At 41.0% G+C, this 19,187-nt stretch overlaps 1 protein-coding gene across 1 annotated transcript in view; it reads left to right on the top strand.

Annotated features, from left to right (window-relative positions):
• Positions 1 to 264: 264 nt before the first annotated feature.
• Positions 265 to 19,187, top strand: part of LOC104625458 (spermatogenesis-associated protein 16-like) — a gene marked incomplete at its 3' end in the record, with an annotated part of 30,891 nt that continues 11,968 nt past the window's right edge. Inside the window, exons 1-4 of the mRNA XM_010293084.1 lie at positions 265 to 385; positions 542 to 684; positions 1,924 to 2,031; positions 4,082 to 4,720. Of these exons, the coding sequence (XP_010291386.1) occupies positions 265 to 385; positions 542 to 684; positions 1,924 to 2,031; positions 4,082 to 4,720 (1,011 nt within the window). The remainder of the gene's footprint in view (positions 386 to 541; positions 685 to 1,923; positions 2,032 to 4,081; positions 4,721 to 19,187) is intronic.

Genomic DNA, 19,187 nt, shown 5'->3' with positions numbered 1-19,187 from the left:
TGCACACAATGCATGTGTCTTGCCGATACAGTCATGCTCTGGCTGAAAAATGTTGTGATGTTATCCTCTAGAAACTGTGCCGCATTGAGCATTCACAGCGGAGAGCACAAAATACAGATGGTCCACTAAAGACTAGAGCTTCTGGGACAGCAGGCGAGCTACAGCCAGGGCATCCTGAACCAGGCAGCTCGTACCTTACGCCGCGGAGGGAGGGAAAACAAAGCAAAACAGTGACAAGAGAAACCTCTGCCAGTTCTGATCGGGATGGGGGGAGGGAGAATTATTGCTGTCTCCAGCCCTGATGGCCAATTTGTCTCCCAGTTTCAGCGGGGCGTTCACGGGGCACATCCAATGTCAGAGCACGGGCTGTTGTCGAAGGGTCGGTGTAAGCAACTTGGTTCAGGGTACGAAACGTACCGTTGAGTCCCCTCTCCGCTTCCTAGCTGCCGCCCGCGCCCCGAGACCTCCGATCCATGAAAGTGTATGATCCAGCAGGCCCACGCTGGGGAACCTCTCCTGGAATTTGCTTCTTTCTCCACAGCCTCTGCCCTAAAAGGCAACTGCGATTCCCAGAAAGAGCGGCTCGCGCTGCCTACCGAAAGATTTTACCGAAACTGGGAAACAGACCTTTTTCTGAAGCGCAGCCCCACAGAATTCACGCCCCGAAGAGCTGGTAACAGCAATGTAATGGCTCAGTTTCAAAGCAGCCTAATCCCATCTGAGAGCTAATAGAAGAAATTCCTCTCTCCTGTCATCCATTTAAATCAATGCTGAATGTAGCTCGGAGGTTCTGCCTTGCTATATGCAGATTCGGCAAGATAGCACTGCAGCCTTTGGTGTTTAGAAAGGTTTTACTTCGCAACTGTAAGAGCAAAACCTTTTTTGGTTGAAATCAAAGTTTAAATTCTGAAGAAAAAAGGGCTCATCAAAGAACCGGCAAAGAATTTAACAACTAGGTGCCAGCTGAAGTGCCAGTGTGATTTATCAGCAGGTTCTTCTCTAATCTGATGTGAGATAATAGGAGGAGGTGTTGAAAGCAGAATCAAACTAGATACAGAACAAAAAGCGTAAGTAATAGGGTTCATAAGATCATGCACATAAGAAAGTTTATGTTATCTAGTAGGCAGGCCACTCTCCCCAAGACGGTTTTCTTAGATATATTGTGAAATCAACAGACAAAACCAGGAGATGTTAAAAGATAAGCGTTCTCATGTTCCTTCTGCATTTTTTTTTTCCATGGAAGCTTCTCCGTTTGAAGACATGTGGTTTCCTTACCGATAGACCCAACAAAGTACTTGGCTGTAGTAGCTGGTAGTGCCATGGACACCTCTTGGCAAAGATTAACCCTCAAATATGCAGAAAGCTGAACTTGCTTATGGACGATCAGGAAGATCATTCCTGAGAGCTCACAAATTTAGTTTCCTTCTGACTGTAGCGCTAAATTGTCTATCTCTATTCCCCTGCATAGTGATTCGTTACAAGCATTTTACAGTAAATGCTTCCAAAATAAAAACCAGACATTTTAACCAAAGTCTCAGGAAAATACTTAACTGACAAAGATAATAATTTTCTTAAAGCTTTTCCCTGGAAGTGTTTTTTATTGAGGCAGTGATTGAAGTGAACCTACTTGAGTTATAACGTGCTTCCATTGCACAACCCAAAGTCACGTTAATCAGCTTGAATACTTAAATATACAATAGGACCAGTATAAATCCAGTGATACAGCAAAGTTAATTTCAGGTGCTGGTCTACCAGAGAAATATTCGTGATTGAAGAATTATTGGTCTGTATTTCACTGCTTGTGCTCTGCTTTTTTTTATTCCATGGTAAATTATTTTAAACTCTTTAAGACAGTCTCATGGCAAACAGTTTGGTCCAGCCAATTTCCTATTCATGCTGATATCAACCCCCCAACAAATATAGGGCTGTGCCTTTGTGAGCTTTCTGGTGAAGAGCCCACTAATTCTCCTTGAGGGCTCCTTGGTACCATATGGCTGCTCAGAGGAAAATTCCTGCAAACTTGCATCTGATGTAGACACTTAAATCTCATTTTCTAGAGTTCTGTAGGACCTTCAGTGAACAGCTCACCCAAGAGGCTGTGAAAGTCCTGTGTTACCCCTCTAGAACACGGCATAGCCATGTACTGCTGGGCCACATGAAGGTCTACCACAGGTCCCATACGTGACAGTTATGTTGGCATGGCATGGCACCAAGATTATCAGGCGCATCCCCTCAGCTGGTCCTGGGGCTGGCTGGAGTATCTCTGCTCCACTGCACAGTGAAGATAAATCATAATTTCCTAAATTACCTAGTGCTGAAGCCAGAACTGAAAAAAGCAGCTTCTAGTCTTTAGGCTATGCTATGGTTTGTTTTAAAAAGGAATTGAATTTCTTACAAACAGGTAAAATTGCTGCCAGATGCAAGTACATTAGCCTTTTCCAGCTGCTTTACTGCTGCCATTCAAAATAGCTTGCTATAAATATGATTCCTTTGAGCTCTATTCTGACAAGTGCGGAGCACTATCTGGGAAGGGCCAGTGGTTTTCCATCCACATTGAACTCGGTAGGAGTTGTGATTGCTCAGCACATTGCTGAAAAAAGTCTGCTGAAATTACCTTAAATCACACAATTATCCCCTCACCTCTCGCTCTTTCTCTTGCAGCCATGGAAAGAGGAATAAGTTTCTCCCCAGGCAGTTCTGCTACAGTAAAGTTTCCAGCCTGGAGGTTGTGAACAAATGTCAAAATCAACAAGTTCCCGCTTCAGGGCCGGTGACAGTCCCGGCTGCAATCTGGCTTAGCCAGGGGAGGGGGGGGAAACATAACAAAGATTCGAAACCCTATTTTCATTAGAATTCAGTATCAGCTTCTCATATGGCTTAAAATGCCTTCGCCTCTTCCCTTTAACCCTTCATATACATTTCTGCCCATCGCCTCATGCCCATTGCCCTAAACGATAAAGGTTCGCCATGCCACAGCACCCAGCACACGTGCCGGCGGCTCTCACGAGCGCAGTAGCGCGTACTGTAGGGCCCTCGCTAAAACTCAACAAGTTGCTTACTGTTTAAAATATGTTTCTGGCTGAACAGAAACACATTTATTATGCATCTTTCCTTTGTATAATCTGTACCTGTAGTTAAGTACATTTAACTGATGTTAAACCTATGGAGGTCTGTTGAACAATAACACAAGGTTAAAGGTTGAGTGCTTATGCTTAACAAGCCACTCTGAAAGATGGTCCACATTAAAGCTATTTACAATTAAGCTTTTCATAATCGATGGAAAAACTAAGAACAAAATTACCTGTGCCTTCCACCTTTTCACTATGAAGTCAGCAGAGGCACATGAAAAATCAACATTTCCTTTGAACCCGAGTGAAATTATGAGTTTACAAGGCAGACCAAGTCACCTTTCTTATTGTATAGGAACTAGTGTTGAGAAAAGGCTCGATTCTGCACCTTCTTGTACCAGCGTGAATCCACTACCAGTTCCCTGAACTGAGAATTAGGGCGTTAATTACTGCGGGAGGGTTGCTTCTTCGTAGCGACACGCCAGTGTCCTTTGCGGACAGTTCAATAAGAAATGGCTTTGAACTCCAGATCTGAATTTGGCTCAAACGCAGCTGTAGCTGGGACCCCTTTGGAGGTCTGCTTCATTTTTTAACACCCTTCTCTGACATCAGTCACTGTGCTTACCAGCTCTCAAAAATCAGGCCACAGTGATTTTTTTTGCACCCAGTAACAGCATATAACGTGAGTCAATCAGTCACACGGTTTTGGTTGTTTTTCTTTTGATTAAAAGCCAGCTTTTTCCCTTCTTGTTGCAGATACAAGAAACTGATACACTGGGATTACTTTACATGAACGTCTGTTATTGAGAGCTGTCAAAAATACTTAAGATGCTTTAAATTTTTACACAGGAAAGAGAAAGTAATTACAGTCAGTCTGATATTCTACGTAGTAACTGTTGAAGAGTTTTCTCTCATAACGGTGCCTACAATATGCCTAGCGGAGAAAGCATTTCCATGCTTTTTTTGGCTTTACAATGTGTTAGCATTCTTAACTTTTCTACATTTTCTCCTAGGACTCTTTCTTTGCTCAAGCTAAGGCATCAGAAAGCAACATTGACTTCCAAAAAAATCTCGTAAGCATGGATGGCAAGAATCAACCTTCTCAGCAAATGCACAGTAGTAAGGAGTCAAATGCAGCAGCAAACAAATTGAATGATATTCCAGAAGAACCGCAAAAGGTCAAAAACCACCTTGGGGATGGAGCAGCAGAAAATATAATGGAGAGGATAGAAATGGCAGAGAAAAAGAAGGAAAAACAAAGTAATGATGTAGACAGAGCAAGCCATAAAGAGAAATCAGAAAACAATGAAAAACTAGCTGTGAAAAAAGAAGAAACAACTTTAGAGACTGGCAATCAGTTAATACTGACACCTCTGTCTCATATTCCTCTGAAAAGCCTAATGGACATAGAAATGGAGTTGGTCTACACTGATGAGGAGGACATTTCCTTTGAGTTTGCTGAGCCTGTGGAGTCTACAAGGACACAATCAGCGTGTCATGATTCTGAAAAAGCAGCAGCTCTGAGCACACCTAATGGCAATGCTTTGCCCCAGATCGACAAACAGCTTCAGATGACCCTCCAGGAAGCCAGCACTTGCTACAGGCGGAACAACTATGCAGCAGCAGCAGAGCAGCTCTCAACAGCACTGAAGGTATGAGGTTAAAGAAGTACAATCACGATAGCAAAGTAAATGAAAGGCAGTAATTGTACTGACTGGGTGTAATAATATCAAAGTGAACACGGAGCACAAACCTGGGATGCATACAGTTTAATAAAAATTCTGAGATGCAATTTCACGTGAAATCTGCAAATTAAGAGCTATAAATAAATCATGGAAGGAGAGGGACACTGGACTGAGCCAAAAAATCTCAGGTGATTTCATATTTTTCTCCAAGTCAACTATTAATATGTGGAGGAAGTTTAAGTCTTGAAAAAAATATATATATTTTTAATCCCAGCTCTAGCAGGAACAAGCAGTATGTCAATAATCAGGGGAGTTCCCACTCTACCCCAGCTGCCCATGCACTACTGGGTGAAATATTTAATCCTTTGGTTAAACAAAAGGTCCGTTTTAGTCTTTTCTCCCTACAGCATTTCCATCATGTACTCTGTTGCCCTTTTTTCTCTAAAGTCAGACAATGGCCACTGGATGTGTGTAGAAATCCTTTTATTTCTGCATGAGAAAGAACAGGTCCAGTAGCAACCAAAGGGCAACGCATGTCCAGAGAAGGGCAACGAAGCTGGTGAGGGGTCTGGAGCACAAGTCTGATGAGGAGCGGCTGAGGGAACTGGGGTTGTTCAATCTGGAGAAGAGGAGGCTGAGGGGAGCCCTCATCGCTCTCTACAGCTACCTGAAAGGGGGTTGTGGTGAGGTGCGTGTTGGCCTCTTCTCCCAGGTAACCAGCGATAGGACGAGAGGAAATGGCCCCAGTTTGCACCAGGGGAGGTTTAGATTGGATATTAGGAAAAATTTCTTTACAGAAGGGGTTGTCAAGCATTGGAAAAGGCTGCCCAGGGAAGTGGTGGAGTCACCATCCCTGGAGGGATTTAAAAGACCTGTAGGTGTGGTGCTCAGGGACGTGGTTTAGTAGTGGACTTGGCAGCGCTAGGTTAAGGGTTGGACTTGATGATCTTAAAGGTCTGTTCCAACCTAAACAATTCTATTATTCTATGTGAACAACCCCCTCTGGACACAGCCAGCTTTCTCTTCAGCAGCAAAGAGTCCAAAAGCTGAGGTTTTTTTGTGGAAAGACGACTTGCCTGCCTGAAATACTAAAGAAACAATATGACCTTGGCTATGATCTCTGAAACTAATCTGTGATTCTCATGACTTTCTGCCTTTAAGTGCTCAAACTTGAGCTGTCTTAAACAGATCTGTTCTTCAATAAGTAGGTATTCTATGTTTTCAAAAGGAGAGCCCTTTCCAGTTTCAGGCTGAACCCCTCAAAAAGGAAATATTTAAAGACCTTTGACGCTTCTGAAAATCTTAGTCAGCCTTGAGTTTTATCAGTATAATATGAGAAGAAAAAGTAAAAGAGGGAGTTCTTAACACTCTGGCAAGTTTGCAATTAATTTCACAGGGGGGAGGGAAGAGAAAGGAGGTGTAGGAAATCCCAGCAGGTGAGTCAGGGTTACATCCACCAGCCTCCTGTTTCCTGGAAGCCAGAGCTAGCAGCATTTACAGTAAAACTGATTGTTCAAAGTTGTATCATTATTCCCAGATTTCTCTAGTGCTGCTAATCTGAGTTAATTATATTGGAAATCCCTTGTATTATGACCATGTAATTCATAATGTGCCAGTAGAAGTCATGGTTCATAATAATCACATAATGGGCAAGGACTTAGACGTAATCAGATTTTAGTTACCCTGTCGTGTTTCCATAATGCTCCTATAAAACCGACATAATCACAAAAAAGCACCAGTTATTTAAACATTTTTATCAGATTGATGTACAGTATCTTTCTTTCTCTCTCTCTTTTTTAAACAATGTAAGATAACAAAAATTGGATTACAATTGCTGGGAACAGACTATGATAAACTGTTTGCTTGTGTGCAGAATGAAATTTAATAATCGCATCAGCCTCTCAATTTTTAGTAATGTTAAACCTGTTAAATAGTAGCACTCTGCAGCCAAAGGTTCCTTTCAAAGAGGTAGCATTAGAGCATTTTGAAAACTGTATCTCCAAGAGCATAGCTTATAAACCTTGAAAGATGCCTTACATCCTTCACAATTAACCCAGCTGCTAACATTTACTGTGCAGATGAGGGCTTGACTTTTTCCATGATACAAAAAAAAAAACCACTCTTAGTAGCTGTAAGGATTTTAAAGGCTAGTGTCTGCTTCTCAAATAAAATAAAATATTTTTTTTTAAAAAAAGAGACACACTTTCCACTTCACAGGAATATGGTTGGCGATTAGAATAGAGGACTTGCAAGTTGGACTCTCTAGACTCTCCCTAATGTTTTATCTCCACTCTGACCCCAATCACTTCAGCTATGCACTTGACATCCTGAAAATGGGTCCAACTATACTTGTTTCAGCACTGTACTGCCAAACTTAATTCAAAAGCATTTGTAAAACATTAGAGGTTTGCAGCTGACAAGAAAATATCCTATTCCTATTTTTTTCTACAGTACTGAAAGCATTTTATTTTAAAACAATAAATATTACAGCAGTGAGTGAGTAAAATTAGAAAGTGCCATCCTTTTTAGGCTTTTTTTTTTTTTCTCCTACACTCAGAAATGAGCTATGGTCAGGAGAAAAACACTTGTCACTTGAGAGGAAAGGGGTATTTTCCCGTTCCTAACAGAAAATGGAAAGCTAGATAATAGACATCCTGGTGAAAGAATTAAGTAGAGATTAAAGAATTCCTTCCTGGGATTGTGGACAGCGCGACTGGGAAATCACAGAATTGTAGGGCTGAGGCTTCTCAGCAGTCTCTTAATCCAGCTCTCCTCAGAAGCGAAAAACAGAATATCCCTGACAGACTCTTCTGTACTCTTGTTTCTGAAAATCTCCAGTGACACGGAATTCTTGTCTGTATCAGCAAGCTGACAAAGTTTCTCCCAATCTTCCATGGTGCAAAACTGCCCATAATGCTTTTCGTGTCCTTATTTGACTTGAAGAGCTTTTAACCACCCTATTGACTCTGTCCTTGCAACCTCTTAGCATAGCTCTTCTCAGTCTCCTCTAAAGTAAACAAACTCAATGCTCTTAATATTTCCTCCTAGATCATGTTTTCTAAACCTCTTTATGATTTTTGTTGCTTTTCTTTGCATCACCTCTAATTTGTCTGTCTGGATATAGACAAATTGGAGATGGTGCAGAGAAAACTGGAAAACTGAAGCTGCTGAGATTGGAACTGTGGTTGTTTTGCCCATCGTACCTTGAAGAAATAAACAAAAATTCCTGAGCATTTCACACAGGCGAAGAGACACGTGATACGTAACAAACTCAAAGGTCAGGAAATTCAAAGATGGTTTCTGGTGCAAAATGTTTACAGACATTTTTCGAATGTAAGGCTTTAGTCTGACATTACAACATTTCAAATTAGACACTCTGATCCAGAAAAGCGTGTGCACAGTGTTACGTTTGAATAGTATCACTAAAGTTAGTGCTACCTTACATATTGCAAATATCATACATTTCTTGGCTCTTATTCAAGCCAAAATGTCTTTTCCAGATCTTCCAGATATTCATGTCGTATTATCATTCTTTAAATCATGTTGTTTTTCAGCTATGCAAATAACAGGCAGTTCTGAAAGACTAGTGCTGAAATTATTGGATTGGGGGGGGGGGGGAAGAAAGGAAAATTATTAGTCAGGAAAATTGAAATGCTTGTTTAATTTGGAGACTTCTATATGTTGGACGGCATGCTGCTGATTACCGCAGACATGGGGAAGGCAGGGTTATCAAAGAGAAAAATGGGTGGCTTTTCACTATTTCTGCACTATTTAACTACCATTAAATTAATCAGGAGGGACTTAGTGTTAGTCAGCTGCATTATAGTTGGCCTGGGAGAGGAAAAAATAATGCTCCCTTGGAGAACTCTCACTATTAGAGCTTAAGAATTAAGTACTTTCTGTTGCTAGTGAGGAAAATAGCTGAAGAATTGGGGCAACAGTCTTCGCTCTTCTACCTCCTAGCTCAATAACAGAGTATATTATGTATACACGCACTACGTTGAGAAACACTGTAAATTTCCCTAAATTTTTGGCATCCATCTGTTGGAACATAGGGAAATAGGTCTTGAACATCTGGACTGGGATATGAAGGGTATGAGAAATCACTCTTTAGCTTAAAACCTCTGTGGAAACCATATACGTGTATCTGTAAAATCTCTAGCCAATTAATAACGGCTTAGCTACAAAATAACATTAAACCTTTATGAGGATTGAAAGATCTTGTCTCAAACTAATCTGCTAATATCAATGAGCGTAAAAGACTTCAGAAACATCAGCCTGTTTAAAACTGCACAGATTTAAATTTCAGACCCCGTTGTTCTGAAAATAATCGTCCCCTGCGATTAAAAAATAAATGAAAAAAGGTTCCTGACTGCTGTGCACAGGAAGAAGTCCACAGTATCTCAGCACACAGCTTTCAGCATAGGACATCTGAGAGGCACGAAATGCATCCCGCGTGTGAGGTGAAGGCCTCAAACGGCGCGTGATTAATTCACCAGAGTGCTGTTGTGGTGCCTTCCACAAGCTGGAATATCTCCATTTTCCACAGATGGCTATGACGGGCACCGTTCCCATGGCAGGGAGATAAACATTAGTGCCATCTTTTTTTTGCGCACCTTGAGTTTTTAGATTAACCTTTCCTGTGGCTCATTGCCTTGTGATTCAGTGCTGCAGAGAAGGCTTTATCGAGACCACGCTCCCTCTTCCAGGCAGTAATATCTGCAAAAACCAAATATGTTGAAAGCGGCTGTGGCGCCGGTGCCTTGTGGACATAATTACGTACCAGTATAGAGTTAGGCAGCGTGGTTCAACCCAGACTTCCATCAGTTTTGTAATACGAGAAGCAAAAAATGAGTATTTCCTATATAAATACTTAAGTGAAAAGAGGTTCATCTCAAGTAGTCTATCGGCTGGTAGAGCAGGTTAGAAAAGCACAGGCGGCTTTCTTAGAGGCACTGCTATAAGGGCAGTCCTGGGAGCACCGTACGATTAGGACCTTTGGATGTGCTCCCGTTGTCACCGTTGGACCAGTGCTGCAGAAAGACTATGGCACAGCCACATGGCTGCCCACCCTTCCTCCCCCAACATGGACTCTTTTTGCAGGGGGGTCTTGAGGTCCAAAAAGCCATCAACATAACGCCATCGACGTAGAACGATGTGTAATCCCTACCTCTATGGAGCACGGAGGCTGGAATTACTAGTCATCTGTTGGAATGAAAGGAGTAGAAAATGGGACTTTATAAACAGTTTTCCCTATCCCCTCTCACCAAGAAAAGCAGTACAATGACTAGACACGGTTTAACACTATGAAAGACCTCAAGGGAGAGCATGTGAAAGGCTAAGTGTTTATTTTTAGCATCACCTTTCTGGAAATAAAAGTTCAAACTCATAAATTATCTACCCTTATCGCCAGCACAGGTCCTCTAGAAACTTCCTAGGAGTACACACTAGGTCTTGGACAGAGAATATCAAAGATGGCAGCCACTGATCCCCCAAAGCCTGAGTGCAAGATGCTGACTTTATTCTCTAGCAGTATTCTTTTAATCACTAATAACAAAGTGGTTTCCTAAACACGGCCTACCCATTTAACTTACTTAAATAAAAAATAATAAGAAAGCCCTGACAATCAGCAGTTTTCTCTCCCTAGAATCCCATCACTACATTTTTAGGCTGCAAAGCCAAGAAATTGATTTTTTTTTTTTTTTTTATACTGATACTTATTGTCTTTTATGGCTGCAGAAGATTTTAGACCAGGGATATGAAGCTTACAGATGGCTCAAATCTGGCTTGTGGGATAGAGTGGGAATCTATTATAATGATCCATTTGGACATGCTCCCATTTTTTGATCACTGAATTTGAATCTATTAATCTTCTAGACATTTCCAGCATGCCCATCACCATGAAATAAAGCTTAGGAACTGCATGGCTATTTGTCTATAAGGATTCCTGCCCCTGTTCTTCTTGCCTGAGCTGCTGTTACATATCTGGCTTATAAAGTGCTTTTTTCCTCAAAGGAATACTACATGTTGACCACAAAACAATATATTTCCTCACTCATGTATGTATACAAGAGCAAAATCCCTATTCCAGGAAGGACAGACCATATTTTCCAATCATTTTGGTGCCAAAGCAGATCAGACAATTCCTAATTAACTGTAATTGGCTTCCTCACATGCTATTAAATTATTTACCTGGAGGTGACAGGTTCTCAAAAGCACCAAATATTTTCTCCATACTCTGTAAATGTTAAGCCGTATATTTGATTAAAAATAATAACCACTCACCACTTGTCACTTGCAACCAAAAGCCTCATTGACCTAAACACATCCAAACCACGTTTCACAATCACTGAGAAATGGAGACAAGGTCCATGTAGTAGGTTCCTCAGTAGGTAACACAAGGGGGGAAAAAAAAAAAAAGAAGAAAGAAAAAAAGAGAAAAAAATACTTGGGACAGCCTTGGATGAGGCACTAGTCCATCTTGGAAGAGATGGGCTCAGACCTCTGCTCAGTAGTCCACATCATGCATGGCTCAGGGCATGTCAGTGCTGGCTGGATCCATAAAGGGCTTCTCTGAAAGCTGGGCACCTAAAAATCTGTAGGTGCCTGAACCCCACAGCTCCCCGCATCGGAGCGCGGGCATCGCGGTACCCGACAGCAGATAAACACAAGCGTGTGATGCTCACATCTCTCAACGTAAAGCGATGCCTTAGGGCCTGTCTTGAAGTGGAGCTTCTTTTATGTTCAGGGCCCTCAGAAATTGGAGGTATTTATCCTCTCAGCTGCCATCTGCTCCTGGAAGGTATCTTACAGGAACAGGGAAGGCAGAGCAATTTGGGTTTAATTTGTGGCTCTAGGTGCTTCCTGGCTCGAGCCAATGCGGAACAAAAACGCAGTGACAATCGGCTTCGTTTATAGGGAAAAAAATTAGGCAAGTTAGGAAACGGTTCAAACACCAAAAGCAGCTAACACGGGCAAGCGGCGGTCACAGAAGATGTGCTGTTAAAGAATTTTCTCTCTGAAATGTCTTTAAATCATACTGCTGCGTACCTACAATAGCCGGTGCAGAGGAGAGACAGAGATTCAGGCTGAAGTGGGCGCCGAATTGGAAAGTGTTCATGGACTGATTTGAGAGTAACTTTATCCATGAGGACAGTTTAGAGAAAATGTGTTATTAAAGTACTTTATTTCCATTTAGAGATTCACACAGGCATACACAGACAGTAGGTGGTGACAGCTGCTACCAGAACCATTTGTTATCTTACTCCTGTTCAGCTTTTGACAGTGTAAAATGAATATAAATGCTGGAAAGCTTTACAGAGGTGAACCAAACAATAAAAAGTAGCGGGGAATGAATTCTGGTTAGGTTACTTTAGGGAAGAGCTTTATTTCTGTTTATTCCCGAGGCATGGATATGTGCTGTTTCTAACACTGACAATACCACTGGGAGGATTCAAGGTGGAGTTTACCAAATCCATCCCATCCTGAGGTGGGGAGAGCTGGCCTTGCAGCTAACTTTAATGTCATATCTAGAAATGGCATGAAAATAAGGGTTCAGCAAATTATTGCTTTTCCCTAATAATCCTGTCCATCAAAACAGAGTGAACATTTCACATAGTTTGCCTTAATAAAAGTGCTGGTGAGATATCTCTGTGTTTGGACTTAGCAGTAGCAAATCTCTTGGCATCAAAGGGATTAAATTAGTTGGCCTGAAATTATATTGCTTTTTCCAAGCAATCATGACAGCTCTCAAAATCTTGCTACAATATAGTCACATCACACCAGCTGACAGTTGCCTCCAAAAAAAAACATTCATTTTGGCCAGCTCCTCCTATGAACACTATCAACAGACTGATGCTCCTGTTTCGAAGTCCAATAGGCATTTTGAACTACGATCCTATCAAGCGGAGGTACTGGTATCAGTTCTGACTTTGGTCTGATTGTTCGGTTTTCACATGGAATATTTACACCATCCTCGGTTTGGTTTGATCTTGGCTGGTCTCACAGTGGAGAACTGACAAATTTTGTATTACAAAGGCAATCTATAAAGGAGATTTCAGTGTGTTGTACAGAATATAAAGTTCCTTGGAAACTATTTTAGTATATTGATTCCACAATCTATGTTTCATTAGAAAGCTTTGGGGCTGTTGTTTGTGGGTTTTTTTTCTTCTGCGACTACTCCTCTCACCCTGGCAATACTAACAACGGGAACACTCTATAAATAAATAGGGATTGGTAATGAGAGGCACAGATTTATAGTCCAGCACACAGACTAAGCTGAAGTCAAACAGATAATATTTTCCTAAAACGTTTATTCCTGATTTAATGCTTCTGCAGCAAATTATTTACAATATGAGAAAGACCCCTAAGTTTGCACTGGGGGAGGTAAAGCCTTTATCTGAAGTTGGGCCAATAAACAGGAATGACTTAGGCTTAGGAATGCTGCAGGGAACATCGTTAGCTTCTGTGGGAGGGAAAGATTCACGTCAAGTTTATTTTTATAAGGTAGCGTCCGCCTAGAAATGAGCACAAACTAAAATGCGATATCCTCTGAATTTGGTGGGCACTGGGAATTTCATTTTTGCAGAGAGCTCTTGTCTCCAAAAGAGGCCAAAACAGTGACAGATATGCAAAACCTTGGGGAGCATAAAATATAAGTTTTAATTTCCCTAACATTCTGCTCCACCTGGTCACCAAATGCCTTCCATGCACCTCTGGTTCCTGCAAAAAGGTTGGTTGTAGCTGAAGAAGGCATTTAAGCCTAGAAATAAACAGGGCTCAAGATACTGGAAATGTGGGGAGAGCAGGCTGAGTCCCACCCCACCAGAGCCCACGGTGAGGGAAAGCAGCCGGAGAAGTTCATCTGGTAAAGTCAATACTCACCAGATCCACGCTTTTCTGGCAAACAGTGGTTTTTCTGGATGGAAATAGGCATCATTTCTCATAACTTAGCATATCTGAGGTGTATTTGGCTCTCAGCCAGTACCGAGTAACCAGCAATATGCCCAAGATAACAAATGTGTCCTGCGCATGCATTATTATTACAGAATGCACTGCTAACTCTGCACAGAGCAGCTAACGTGCCAAAAATATCATACCTACATGTTATTCGAATTATCCAGTGCAGAGCACATTGCAGGAAGCCTCGTAAATTTAGTTATTCTTACCTGACATCCGCATTCATTTTTAGTAGTGAATTATATATTTTCATTATGTTTTCTAGCCAGTTATTTACACAAACCTCATTAACAATAAAGACGGGGGTTTATATACAAACCCTGCTCTGCTGACTAAAATTGCACACCAAGATGTCAGTATGAGTTTGAATAGAAGCTGGAAAGTTATGCTGCATGAAATCATATCATTGAGAGAAAATTCTCTCTCTCTCTATTCTCCGTATTGACTGGTTTTTTTTGATCTCTCCACCAAGACAAAAAACTGCCATTAACCGGTTCTTTGTTACACTGGTTTCCCGCAGCATTTTTGATAGTGCCTAGTAATTGTAAGGGCTGGAATACAGTGCAATATACAAAAAGCAGTTTGTTTTCAGCCCTGTGTGAGGCTTGCTATCCGGTTTGGAAAGTTATTTTCAGAAGTAGCCTTCCTTAGCAGACATTTTCTGGGATGCGGTTAGCGTTCAACTTGCCAGGTGCCTGATGTGCAACGCAGTGACGTTACCAGGCTGATTACTTGGATGGCTCCAAAGTGAACGCATCTGGTTAGGACTGTTGGCTAGTCAGAAGAAAAGACACTAATTAAATATTTCTTGCTTTTTCAGGTTTGTCCCTCTGATTAGCCACTCTAAAAGCACTCCAGGGAAAATCACAGTTATCTTTAACATGGAGAGACATGATTAAACATTCCTGTGCTAACAAAACAAAACAAAAAAAAAACCAAACAAACAAAAAAAAAATCAAAGCAATCAGCTCCAGCAAGGCTAACAGAATATGTCTGTATTCAAACTAACTGTTAACCCTTTCAGTCTGGCAGAGGAAAGCGTGAGTGATGTCATGGAAGTTGCCAAAGAATCTCACTGACACACACCATTTGACCAAATTTACTTGTTTCCCAAGCTGAATTTGCTATCAAATATGTATCTATATCCATACATGTTGGATGGACATCTACTGGGCATACTATGCTCTAAGGCAAATCATATTCCTGAATTTAACATCCACCAAACCTGGAGTAGTGACTAGTAAACTGTTACCACTGCCAGTTTCTTACACCTGAACCTTCCACCTTGTTTTCAGTGAGACCAGTTCCAGCGTGCCAATGTACAGATCACCACGGCTTTAATTTTATTCTTCCAAATAACACATGCTAACTATGAAGCTATGTTAATGATCAGCATTTCCACTAGGCTTTTACCAAACCTGTGGTGGGTTTGGGGGGATCTTTTCCTCTCTTTCTTGTTAGCTAATGCCTGGGAAGTCTTTACTCCTAAAATTTCCTTGCTTGCTACTGCCAAAATTAAAGCCTTAATACCACAACAAGATCTATGCTAAGTTCACAATGCCACAGACTTGTTCTGTGATCTTTGCCAAAGTACTTTATCACAAGCATTTATATGACTGTTTCAGCGATATATTTATAAGGTCCTACACGTTGTAAGAGAAACTTCCTTTATCAGTGAAAGTATAACATAATGAGCGTCAGTTCGCCACTAATACAAAAATGGCAGGTAACTCTCATTCCTTACATTTCATATATATACTTGGTAATTCTTTGAATGTTATAACTTGGCAGTCTTCTAAAGGATGCATACTACATGTACACAAAACCTGCACAACAGCCTCCAGCTGTCACAAGGGCCCCTATATGAAAATATAAATATCCTTTGGCAGGATTTTTTAAATTAATACTTAATTCTGGAAAAATATTCCTATCTACCAACAGATATACTCTCAGGTAGACTAAGCCTGAAAGTGAAAAATATTGTTAGATTTGCTAGCTTTGGTAAAGGACAGAAAACGGTACATTGCTGGTTTTTAACCACAGATTGGCTGTAAATCTTCAAATGTTTAAGTTGTTTGCTTCAATTTCATAGCCTCTATAACCTTTAAGATACTGGCAAAATTTCTGCAAACTAAAAGCTCACTGAAGTCTTCGGTAAGATGTACCCCCAGATTTCCCAGTTTGGAATTAAAATAAAATTCTGTAACATAGCTCTGGGAAAAGAAACCTCAGTGGTACAAAATGTAACTGCCTCTCCAAGCCCACATCTATATTTGAATGTCCTTGTGACAAGACCTTAAGGTATTCAGAGGAGCAAGGTGGAGCTGCTTTTACCTTTTACTTAAAGCCCTCCGAAAACACCAACAGGTAGCGGTTACTGCTTCACAGGTAGCGTTGCTGGACTGCAGACTACAGCAGGATGAAGAAACCTCGGTTCTGCTGGGTGAAACACGAACATTGCAAACAAATCTCCTCCCTGCTCATTACGTCTGTGCATGGCACAGCCTTTCTTCTTCCCTTGTGCTGTCCAGCAGGTTTTCCCAAAGCTACAAGAACCTGTATCTACAGAGGCTACAACATTTTCCTTTTTTCTTCCCCTTTGAAACGCAGACATGGGCCTTTCTACCACTCTTCTCCACATCACCACCTGTGCTGCAAATTCCCAGCTCGCTGTCTCCCTCCTGCCTAACTCCTCCCCTGGGAACTTCCCCAAATGAGCTTTCTGGCACTGTCTTTGCCTCACTCCCAAAAATACTCAGGCTCAATATTCAGTGGCAGAGAGGACAACACAAGGAAACAGTCCTTCTCCTGCTGCACGTACAAGTCCTTTTACCAGAAAGGCCAACAAAATACAGTAAAGGGTGAAGAACCACACACAAACGGTATCATCGCCATCAGAACCTGGAAAACCATGATGTGCTGCTTAGGTTGTGCTGAGGTGGTTCGCTCAACAGAAACCTTTTCCAGTGGTTTCTATATTGCTACCGAAGTCCCTTATACCAGTGAGCGTATGTAATTGTGCACCTCACTAATACCAGACACGAGGGCTATTTTGTATATTCATAACTCTTCTGCTTAGTACAGAAGGAGCCTTTTCTGTAAAACTAAGGTGAATCTTACTTTTGGTGCACGTCACTGTTGTTTGTATGGAATTAGAGTCTCCCTCAGATGCATCAATTCACTGCAGAAACGCTACACAAAAATCAGGAGAGACTTTGGGACCTAAGTAGTATACAACCGAGATGGTCACAAACACATGTAAGCCCCTTTAAAATATTACTCTAGTTTTGTGAGATTAAAGATTGAGTTATTATTCATTTCTTTGAACTCCTACTCTGAGATGTCTTAGAGAAGACCTGGCAGAACCCAATCTTCACTATATTTAAACGTATTTTCTGAATCCTTATCTTTTCATATATGGTTTACAGAGACTCATGTCTTGGTTTTTGTCAAAGATAACTGAGGGGTTACACAGGTCTAATCATAACTCTTCATATCGGCAGTAAGACTCGAGGAAACTCTGAATTCTGGTACTTCATACTGAAGGGATCCCTAAATGATTCTGTTCTTCTCACAATCATTCAAGAACCTGAAAGTCCAGAGAGTAGCCTCAAATCTCTCATTCCCATAAATTTAACAAAGGTCACAGCATGGCCAATTCAGCTGAAAAGTGTTATTACAGAAAAACTTGATGATACTTTTATGTTCACTGATGTGAACATAATTCTCTGCGTCCTTTAGCTACATATAGCATGTCTTATCCATAGAGACACTTCAGCAGATATATACAGTACCATGAGCAAAGTTAGAAGTGATGAATTCTCTGATTTATAACTTCTACTGATAACAAGATGATAGAAAATCTTAAATGTATAGGTGTTATTATACACAGTGTGTAACTTCGCTCAGCAGAGCACGGATGTGAAAGAAAAAAATGCTTATCACACCTGAACTAGGGAGCCACTTCATTGAATGACCCTTGTTGCCTGTAAAGAGTTGAGCTGATCTCTAACCAATGCACAAGAATCTTAAAGATTGGGTTAGCTTTGAGAGCGCTAAGTGTGGATGTGGGTCTATAATCCTTACTGCTTTTAAGGATCACATGCAGGAAGAAAGATGCATATATAGACCACCTTTTTTTCGTGACAGATTTAATATTCTAAGGAGATCTCAAGCTGCTGAGTTGACATTGTACCTCCTAAAGATCAACCACTGGTTTTTAACTATGTAGGCACAAGAAAGTAATTATTATAAACTCATTAGTGATGAGGAGCTAGACAAACAGTCCAAATCCTCCTCCTTCCATTTTAAAGCTTTGGTGACTGGCAAAACTGGACTCAAGTGAGAGCCCCTTGGTTATAGCCCGTTTAAAGCAGAGGTGGTGTTCACTCACGTTAGGCTGCAGTTGCGTATCAGTGCCATAAGGGTCCTCAGCACTGGTCTCCCTGTGACCTGAGAGTTTAAGCACACAGCCTAGATAAATATGAATTTGTTAATCTTTATTAGAAATCTACTTCTACAGCTGATTCACAGCGAAGTCACTTAGTCAGATGAAATCATTGCACACTAAACAACCCCGTTAGAGATGTTTACCCAAGCAAAGGACATTCAATTGTATTTTCATTAGTAGCACTATATGGTTATTGTCCTTAAAACCAAGGCTCTTAGACTTAATCTATTTGCTTACAGCTGAATTTTCTTAAGAACTAAAAGCTCAATTTTACTACTCTGTGGCATTACAAAATTAGGTTGCCTGTAGATTAATAAAACAGAGATTTGAGGCTCAAAAGTGGTCCTGCCCAGTATTGCAGCTCTACCAGTGGACTGTCTGAAACTTTAAGGAGTCATGGGTTATCTAATTCTAATGATACACATTATTAAATAGAACATTATTTAATGAGAAAGTCACTGGTTGTGATGAACAGCAGGCGATTCATCTATCAAGAGAAGAGTTTAGGGTTTTTTTGTGTGGTGGTTTTTTGGGGGGTTTTTTTGGTTTTTTTGGTTTTTTGTTTTTTTGTTTTTTTGTTTTTTAAACAGAAGATATGATGTTTCGCTCTGCTTAATTCTGTGCGGCTCAAGAAGATGGGAAAGATGGTTGATCTCATCCTTTTTACTTTCTATAGCCATTTTCTGGAAGGACAAGTCCTCCCATTAAGTGATGGGGGGGAGTTTCGGGGAGTTTCTGGTTTCCTTGTCTCGTAGCACTCGCTGCTTTCCTACCAGTGGTGCAAAGGCAGCAGAGCCCAAGGCAGAGTTCACCACTGGCTTACCAAAGTCAGTCAACAGCTGTCTGAGACTCCTCCTTTGGCCTCAATCTCAAGACAGCCACGGATTTTGGGAGTCTGAAGTTGAGCCTTTATTTTTGAAAATGGGGAAAAATATAGTTTCTTTCCTAACAGTGCTTTTTAGTTTTTAGCTTATTATCTGTTCACTCGACTATGCCTTCCAGGAAGATGCCGCTGCATTTTATATA

The sequence above is a fragment of the Phaethon lepturus genome, unplaced genomic scaffold, assembly GCF_000687285.1.
Source record: "Phaethon lepturus isolate BGI_N335 unplaced genomic scaffold, ASM68728v1 scaffold19008, whole genome shotgun sequence".
NCBI classification, from domain to species: domain Eukaryota; kingdom Metazoa; phylum Chordata; class Aves; order Phaethontiformes; family Phaethontidae; genus Phaethon; species Phaethon lepturus.
Note: the sequence above shows the minus strand (reverse complement) of the source record. Positions and strands in the feature narration are given on the sequence as shown.